A 10,000-nucleotide genomic window follows, 5' to 3' on the forward strand; every position below is an offset into this window, starting at 1 on the left:
CTCACGATAAACGTTCACAAAAAACATAACAATTATTTTAAGAATTATAGATACAGAACTCCTTTGTGCAATCGAGGTGTCCGATTTTAAAATAGCTTTTCGGTGAAAGCACATTTTGCAATATTCTGAGTAGACGGCTAGCTATTTAGACACCCACCAAGTTTAGCCCTGACCAAAGTCAGATTTACTATTAGAAAAGTTTGATTACCTTTGGTGTTCTTCGTCAGAATGCACTCCCAGGACTGCTACTTCAATAACAAATGTTGGTTTGGTTCAAAATAATCCATAGTTATATCCAAACAGCGGCGTTTTGTTCGTGCGTTCAAGACACTATCCGAAGTGTAAATAAGGGTCACGAGCATGGTGCATTTCGTGACAAAAGATTTCTAAATATTCCATTACCGTACTTCGAAGCATGTCAACCGCTGTTTAAAATCAATTTTTATGCCATTTTTCTCATAAAAAAGCGATAATATTCCGACCGGGAATCTGCGTTTAGGTAAACAAACGAAAGAAAACAAAGCATGGGGTCGACTCGGGCACGCGCCTGAGTCTCACAGTACTGTAACCAGCCACTATCCAAACGCGCTACTTTTTTTCAGCCAGAGCCTGCAACGCCACGATTCAGCTTTTTGCCGCCTTCTGAGAGCCCATGTGAGCCGTAGGAAGTGTCACGTAACAGCAGAGATCCTCTGTAATGGATAGAGATAATCAAGAAGGGCAAGAAATTGTCAGACAGGGCACTTCCTGCATGGAATCTTCTCAGGTTTTGGCCTGCCAAATGAGTTCTGTTATACTCACAGACACCATTCAAACAGTTTTAGAAACTTTGGAGTGTTTTCTATCCAACGCTAATAATTATATGCATATTCTAGTTTCTGGGCAGGAGTAATAATCAGATTAAATCGGGTACGTTTTTTATCCGGCTGTGAAAATACTGCCCCCTAGCCATAACAGGTTAACTGACTAGCTAACATTAGCCAGCTAGCTAGCTGGTGTTATGACATGAGTACAGTATGACATTGTAATTCGTTTTGTTTAATGTTTTAGGGACTCCTGAAACAACCAGCAAACCAGGCTGTCATCTTGGGAAAGAGTGGATGTAAAGAATCTAGCTAGCTAAAGCATTTACTGCAAATTAAATGTACAATTGTGTAAGCTTGCCTTGCAATGCAGCAGAAGTAACAAAGCTAACGTTAGCTCACTATTTACTTGCTTATTGTGTAGTGGAGGATGTGTAGCTAGCTACAGTATGTAGCCGATCTGTGTATGGACCCTAAAACGTTCTGAACTAATATTCATACCAATCTATGAACCTCAGCTATCATAGTTGTTGTATCAACTTCAAGTCTGAATGGCATTAATGAAGCCTATGGATTGAGTAGATAACTTTATTGTTCCAAGGATGCAAGTCCTATATACACATGTACTGTAGTTATTACCATGCATGAGATTCCCATATTGTAGCCTGTACATTGAATATATTCACTGATCATGTACTCTTCCTTAGCAAATAAAGGAGTGGTTCAGGTATGAATCTCTGTGAGACATTCTTTTTCAGTCATATCCAATGCCAGGTGTATCAAACTCCAGTCTTTGAATGATGCTGTGTCTGCATGTACACTTCAACAGTGTTTACCACTCTGGATAATAGAACGAGTCAAAATTCACCCAAGGCTGAAAAACGTTGGCTAAACTGGAACACTAGTGCGAGCCCATAGCAAATGAATAGAATCGAACGTTCGCAGAGCCTGTTTTGACTGGAGTGATGCTTAGAATTCCATTTTGCCTAAATGGCACAAAAAAAGGATCCCTGTTTATGTTACCACTACAATCTGTTCGTCGAACAAAGCTGGAAAAAAACAACTTGTGTTGGAAGTAAATATCCGCACCTCGATGGTATCAACTGTGCTTATGTCTGCGTAATGACAAAGGAAAAAATAAAAACTTCTGACAAATGAGCTCGCTGCCCAGACTTACATAATTACAAAGAGGAGATTCTCCTGATTAAATTGGTGCACGACTTGAAAAAAATCAAATATACATTGTGAGATATATGGCGAAATAGACCGGCATGCCTCTCCATAGGAAAACATTGGGGGGAGCTCAGCGTTCCAAGGGCAAAAAGTATTTTGGGGCTAGAATTTGATAACAACCGAGCTAGCTGCCCAGGCTTACATAATTAGAAAGAGGAGATTATCATGATTAAAATGGCGTCCGACTTGAAAAAAATCTAAATATACACATTGCGAGATATTTGGCGAAATAGACAGACATGCCTATATTTCCCCCATAGGAAACAATGGGAAGACCGCAGAGTTCCAATAGATTTTTTTAGTTATTTTAACTATCAAACAAAGTGAGCAGGTCTCGTTGCCAACAATAGCGAAGCAGGCATTGTGACGTTGAACAATAAGCTGGGACTAGAATGTTCGGAAGGCGAGTTGGTGGCACGGTGCTCAATAGAACTAATAGGAGCTGGCTCGTTGAAAAATGCACAAATATACTGCTCAAAAAAATAAAGGGAACACTTAAACAACACATCCTAGATCTGAATGAAAGAAATAATCTTAATAAATACTTTTTTCTTTACATAGTTGAATGTGCTGACAACAAAATCACTCAATGGAAATCCAATTTATTACATTTACATTTTACATTTTAGTCATTTAGCAGACACTCTTATCCAGAGTGACTTACAGTAGTGAATGCATACATTTCATTTCATACATTTTTTTGTTTTTTTCTGTGCTGGCCCCCCGTGGGAATCGAACCCACAACCCTGGCGTTGCAAACACCATGCTCTACCAACTGAGCTACAGGGAAGGCTGTATTTATCAACCCATGGAGGTCTGGATTTGGAGTCACACTCAAAATTAAAGTGGAAAACCACACTACAGGCTGATCCAACTTTGATGTAATGTCCTTAAAACTGTGTTAACCCACCAGGGGTCACTGTGTTAACCCACCAGGGGTCACTGTGTTAACCCACCAGGGGGCACTGTGTTAACCCACCAGGGGTCACTGTGTTAACCCACCAGGGGTCACTGTGTTAACCCACCAGGGGGCACTGTGTTAACCCACCAGGGGGCACTGTGTTAACCCACCAGGGGTCACTGTGTTAACCCACCAGGGGGCACTGTGTTAACCCACCAGGGGGAACTGTGTTAACACACCAGGGGGCACTGTGTTAACACACCAGGGGGCACCGTGTTAACCCACCAGGGGTCACTGTGTTAACCCACCAGGGGGCACTGTGTTAACCCACCAGGGGGCACTGTGTTAACCCACCAGGGGTCACTGTGTTAACCCACCAGGGGGCACTGTGTTAACCCACCAGGGGGAACTGTGTTAACACACCAGGGGGCACTGTGTTAACACACCAGGGGGCACCGTGTTAACCCACCAGGGGTCACTGTGTTAACCCACCAGGGGGCACTGTGTTAACCCACCAGGGGTCACAGTGTTAACCCACCAGGGGTCACTGTGTTAACCCACCAGGGGTCACAGTGTTAACCCACCAGGGGTCACTGTGTTAACCCACCAGGGGTCACAGTGTTAACCCACCAGGGGGCACAGTGTTAACCCACCAGGGGTCACTGTGTTAACCCACCAGGGGGGGGTTGCGTTAGCTTTCAGAAATCTATATTTTCAAAAAGCAGACCGTCGTCAGATGACAACAGAAGTGCAACGCTATTTGGCTAGCAGCCACACATTTTGTAAGTAAATGAGCTTATATTTGGCTAACAGCCGCATGATGCATGGCCATCAGGTATGTTTATCATAGGGAGTATGTAGCTGGCTACATTTCTTAATGTTGCATTGTAACTTCCTATCGGAGAACTAAACGGGGCGGCTGATAGAATGCATGTTTGTGAATGCGGGAGTTTGATTGGTCAAGACAAGTGCAAAGATATTTTTATCGGAGTGGAGAAGTGCAACTGAACTACAGAATTAGTCCTTTTTACATGAATGATTCTGATTGAACCGTGAGTGAAGCCAAGCAGAAGTTGTGATAAGAAGCATTTTAGACCTGCGTTTACAAAACGAAGCAAGATATTTTTTTCTGTGTTTTTAACTTTCCCTTTCTGTGCGAGAACTGCAGAATCCTGCGTTATTGCGACCTCTGCACTCTCACACAGCCACTCATAGAGACGAGAATACAGAATACAGCTGGGGGCACAGTGATCAGTCCACCAATGTGCCACACACACACACACACACACCTTATTTACATATATCTACATATAAAAACAGACATAGTTATTTTATATCTGATTGAACCAATCTCTCAGTCCAGAGTCTGTAGCCCCTCCCTTCCCATCCTTGGTTATGTTATTATTTTAGTTGGTTATTATTTTAGTTGGTTATTATTTTAGTTGGTTATTATTTTAGTTGGTTATTATTTTAGTTGGGTTATTATTTTAGTTGGTTATTATTTTAGTTGGTTATTATTTTAGTTGGTTATTATTTTAGTTGGGTTATTATTTTAGTTGGTTATTATTTTAGTTGGTTATTATTTTAGTTGGTTATTATTTTAGTTGGTTATTATTTTAGTTGGTTATTATTTTAGTTGGGTTATTATTTTAGTTGGTTATTATTTTAGTTGGTTATTATTTTAGTTGGTTATTATTTTAGCTTGATGCCTCCCTCCCCCCTTTACAGCCCCCTCCGCCCCCCCTCAGGAGGTGCACCTGTCCAGTCTAAGCTCCACCTCCCTCAAGGTGAGTTGGGTGGCCCCGCCCGCTGCGTCCCGCCACGGCGCCATCGTGGCGTACACCGTCAGCTACCAGTCCACCGGCAGCTCCAGCGAGGACCCCGAGCGTCACGATGTGTCGGGGATCGGAGCAGACGCCTCTAGTTATGTGCTGGAGGGCCTGGAGAAGTGGACAGAGTACCAGGTGTGGGTTAGAGCTCACACTGATGTGGGCCCAGGCCCAGAGAGCGCTCCGGTCAGGATCAAAACTAAAGAGGACGGTAGGTTGGCTTCTGGTTCTGGGTTGTACCGTCGTCCTCCCTGGGTGAAGCTCTTCTACTCCGACTGACTCCTCCTTCCGTCCGTCTCTTTGGCTTTCCTGCCGTAATCTTCCCTTCTCTATTTGTCTCTTGTCTTTAACAGTTTCTGATCTCTACTGGTTTCTGCTGGTCTCTACTGGTTTCTATAGTCTTTACTGGTTTCTACTATTTTCTACTGGTTTCTCCGTCTCGACTTGATTTATACTGATTTATACAATTTTTGACTGGTCTCTACTGGTCTATACTGGTCTCTATTGGTCTTAACTGGTTTTTACACGTTTCTACTGGTTTCTGCTTGTCTCTACTGGTCTCTACTGGTCTCTATTGGTCTACACTGGTCTATACTGGTATTTATTGGTCTCTACTGGTCTATACTGGTCTCTATTGGTCTCTACTGGTCTATACTGGTCTCTATTGGTCTCTATTGGTCTCTACTGGTCTATACTGGTCTCTATTGGTCTCTATTGGTCTCTACTGGTCTATACTGGTCTCTATTGGTCTCTGCTGGTCTATACTGGTCTCTACTGGTCTCTATTGGTCTTAACTGGTTTTTACAGGTTTCTACTGGTTTCTGCTTGTCTCTTCTGGTATCTACTGGTCTGTACTTGTTTCTATATGTCTCTTCTGGTTTCTACTACTTCTACAGGTACTGTTGCACATCTCTTCTTCCTGTACTCTCTATACTGGTGATCACTCTCTGTCTCTATATTGCTATCTCTTCCTTCTGTTCCTCTCTCTGTGTTGACCTTCCTCAGTGACTTTCAGACTTGCTATCCAGGGTTAAGGCTCATCACCCTCAACGCCATCTCCTTTTATTACTGCATCCCTTCTTTCTCTCTCTCTTCTTCCTCCTGTGGTTCTGTCCTCATGTATAGTTCACGTCTGGCTCCCTCTGAGCCCTGGAAACTGGAACACAACTCACTTAGTCACTCCTTCTTTTTTCCACTTCCCTCTCTTTTCTCACTTCTTTATTTTGTTCGAAGCGTGATGGAGTGTTCCTAGGAGGCAACTTTCTATAATTAATGTGTTTGAAGTTGCAGCTACACAGCTAATTGCATACTCACTGTAATTAGAGGTTTTACACTCCGGCAACAGAGCGCACACACACACACACACACACACACACACACACACACACACACACACACACACTAGGCTGGCGGTGACGAGGCATCCTATGGGCAGTAGTCAGATCTTTACGCATTCCTCTGTGGATTTAGCCGCATTTTAAAACCTGTTAAGGCAACATTTTGATTTCCGCCTAAATAGACATACCCAAAAGCACTCGTTTTTCTTGAGATTGCCATAAACAATAACTAGTAATGTTGCATAGTTCTAGAAAGGTCTGGAACTCACCTTTTTGGGTAAAAAATAGTTCTACTTTGCTGAGGTGTAGTCAGTTCTGAGGACACAAGATCATGTATAGCGTACAAATATCAGGACAATATAAAAAATAATATTGGATTTTTCCTGTTCAACAATAGTGGGGGAATATGCCACCTTTTGAAATGACTAAAATGCTTTTTAAATATAAAAAAATATATAAAAATGATAAACACATTTAGAACCGGCCACATCAAAATACATCATTACCACCTGGATTCAGTCTTATGCAGCAAAATTTGAAATTGTGTTTTTTACATTAGATAAAAGTAGAGACTCAGAGCTATAAAATGGTATATCATACACCGCAGTTGAGGAACAATGGGAAAGTAATTCTGCTTTAAAAGTTGATAAACTTGTATCCCCACTTTTGAGAAAATGGCCCGTGAATGTTTTGGTACTACTACTGGAGAGCTCTTCTTTGTCTCCACCCATTCAGTATCATTCACACCCACTTAAGCTTTAGCCCCACCCATCTCTTTAAGGATTCACATGTGAAGCCATGTGCTAAACAGAGTGAGTAAGGTAGTGTAGTAAACAACCAAAGATTTCAAGACTAAAAGTGGTGGAAGTACTAGCAAACTTTATCTAGTCCTTGTCCTATATCCTAATCTGACTTTGGGGCAGGTCATGTTGTTCTTCACATTACCGTCTCTGGTAAACACACTATATCAAGTACAATCAAAGTTTATTTGTCACATGTACAGGATACAGAAGATGTAAATGGTACAGAGAAATGGTTATTTGCATATTAACAATATCAAAAACATAAAGTGTCCAGATAAATATACTGTATAAATATTTTATAATTATTAGATGATTCTTACCCAATCACACTTGTCTAAATTGATGGGTCATGTGAAAGAAATGCTTTAACCACCTCCCAGTCACATCTAGCTAAGTGGGTGGGTCATGTAATCATCTGGCAAAGTGGAGTCGTTTGTTTAGACATGTAGCTAGTTAGCTACACAATAAACCGTAATCCCAACTCATACAGTACAAACGGATTGTCATAGCTAGCCACCATGCATTAAATACTGTAGTATGAATCTGCAGGAAGCTAAAGCTAGCCAACTAGGCTCAATGTTAGCTGGCTAGCTAACATTAGGTTATAACTGGCAAGGCTTTCTGTGCTACTAATAATATTACTACACAGATCATAGCTACACGTTAACTAGCTAGCCAGCAAGCTAATTTTAGCTAGCTAGCTAGCTAACAGTACGCATTAACTTGAAATTAAAATGACTTTCTGACAAAATTAGAAATAATTTAATATCTGAAAACTGTAGCTAGACTCTTACCCGTATAGATGGCCTTGTGCAGAAAGTAGTCCATCACAACTTTTTCCCACTGTCCTTTGTCGATAGCGCCTGATAAATTACGGGCAGCAATGTTATTGACATGTTATTCACTTAATAAAGTCTGGGGCGGCAGGTAGCCTAGTGGTTAGAGCGTTGGACTAGTAACCGAAAGGTTGCAAGATCGAATCTCTGAGCTGACAAGGTACAAATCTGTTGTTCTGCCCCTGAACAAGGCAGTTAACCCACTGTTCTCTGGTAGGTCGTCATTGAAAATAAGAGTTAAATGAAATAATTGAGAGCAGTAGTACTGCTTTTGTAGTTCTCCATGGCTAACGTTATATCTTTCGAAAAAAAAGTTTGGCAAACTCATCTCTCGGGCATGTTCAACGCATCCATTAGCTCAGCCAATCATTGCTAGCGGGAAAGTTCCTGTCTTTTTCCATGTCTAAACCAACTAGACTCGTAATTTAAAATGTTATTCGTATTTACAGATGGCATAAGAGTTTGTTATTAAAGCACATGGAAATTCACATGTTCCAGAAGGCATTTCTGCCAAAACGCACATTAAAATAAAATGCCTCTCCTGTGAAGTAGTGAAACGAGTCACATGATGAATTTTGCATCATCATGGGGGTGACACTTTGTTTCTTCAAAGTCCAATATCTTTAAAACTTGACTGCTGACATACAAAACATTTTGGGATTAATGGAAAAAAATGACCAAAATTGTGGATTTTCCCTTTAAGATAATTATTGAGTGTGTGAAGTCAATGCACCAATGCCCCTCCTACCATGACGTTCCCCCAGTGATCAGTTGTTTTTGGGGCAAGAGACCTCAGGTAGCACACTTCCTAAACAAACAGACACGCGTATAAATTAGTAAAGTTGGGATCTTAGATTGGTAGCTAACTTATCTAGTTGTCGGTTCACTACCAGCGCTTTCTCCTTCTCCAGTGCTCAAAATCACCAGACCTCTTGGCATTTTCTTTACCTATTCTCAGCAGTATAACACTTGCTTTTTTCACTTCTCTCTCCCTCCCTCTCTCTCTCCCTCCCTTCCCCCCTCCCTCTCTCCTACCACAGTGCCAGGTGCCCCTCCCAGGAAGCTGGAGGTAGAAGCTGTGAACTCTACAGCCATCAGGGTAACGTGGAAGGCCCCCCTGCCAGGGAAGCAGCATGGCCAAATCAGGGGCTACCAGGTCATCTTCTCCAGGCTGGAGAATGGGGAGCCACGCGGTCAGCCCAACATCATGGACGTAGCCCTGCCTGAGGCTCAGGTACTGTCCTCCAACGCTCTCTTGTGTTTTTCCTCTTTCTTTATCTCAATCTCTCTTTTTCATTCCATCGTTCACTTGATCCCTCTCCATTTTTGTTCATTTCATCTCTCTCTCTCTCTCATTTCCCTCCTCTCTGTACCTCCTTTCCTCATTCTCTCTCTCTCTCTTTACTTCTCTACCATTCTCAAACATCTACCCTTTCCTTACCACTAGAGCAGGGAACAGATGTGGAAATGTGTCTAATGTGTTCACTACTACATTTATTTATCACAATCCTTCTCTTCTTCTTTAAATGTTTCTCCCCCCTCCCTTCCTCTTCCTTAACCTGTGTCACTTGACTCCCAATTGCACTCGGAGCCGTTTCCCCTCAGGGATTATTGTACTGCAACCAGGTTTTATGCTAATGCTAACAGCTGTTAAATATTTCATGTATGTTTTACATCAGAAGGGCTTAGTGGGATCGATCCTGTTCCTGTTCCTTTGTGGCTGAGGGTTAATACATGTTACTGCACTGCCTTGTTACCCCTGTTCATAAATTACATATATTCTCTCGCTCTCTCTCTCTCTCTCCCTCACTCTCACTCTCTATCTCTCTCTCTCTCTCTCTCTCTCTCTCTCTCTCTCTCTCTCTCTCTCTCTCTCTGTCTCTCTCTCTCTCTCTCTCTCTCTCTGCCACCAAAACCGATTTAGCCATGTTGCATTAACGTAGGGAGATGAAAACGAACAGCCCTAAATTAAGAAATAGAGAGAGAGATTATAACCCTAAGGATTTTCAGATTCATGAATATCTTTAAACAAGAAGGGACCTTTGGTTTGTACTCAGGGAATTAAGTTGCGTGAACACGCGTTTGTTTTGTTCGTTGTCTCGACACCCTTGTTGCCCCCTGACCGTATAGCATCTAATTTATACATCGTTCCCTCTCCCCCTCTCTTTCTCTCCCTCCCTCCCTCCCTCCCTCCCTCCCTCCCTCCCTCCCTCCCTCCCTCCACTAAGCCCACTAGAAGTCCTTGGCTAGAGAATGCC

General features: G+C 42.2%; 1 protein-coding gene across 15 annotated transcripts in view; it reads left to right on the forward strand.

The window, feature by feature from the left end:
• The window catches only part of LOC106569653 (receptor-type tyrosine-protein phosphatase F), a 469,500-nt gene that overhangs the window by 331,518 nt on the left and 127,982 nt on the right, over window positions 1-10,000 (forward strand). For 10 of the 15 annotated variants that reach the window (XM_045694461.1, XM_045694460.1, XM_045694463.1 and 7 more), the window contains 2 exons: window positions 4,666-4,977; window positions 8,783-8,976. In XM_045694461.1, the coding sequence (XP_045550417.1) occupies window positions 4,666-4,977; window positions 8,783-8,976 (506 nt within the window). The remainder of the gene's footprint in view (window positions 1-4,665; window positions 4,978-8,782; window positions 8,977-10,000) is intronic. The other 5 variants (XM_045694468.1, XM_045694470.1, XM_045694469.1 and 2 more) reach the window with 1 other exon arrangement.

This window comes from Salmo salar, chromosome ssa14 (assembly GCF_905237065.1).
Source record: "Salmo salar chromosome ssa14, Ssal_v3.1, whole genome shotgun sequence".
In the NCBI taxonomy this organism is placed as follows: Eukaryota; Metazoa; Chordata; class Actinopteri; order Salmoniformes; family Salmonidae; genus Salmo; species Salmo salar.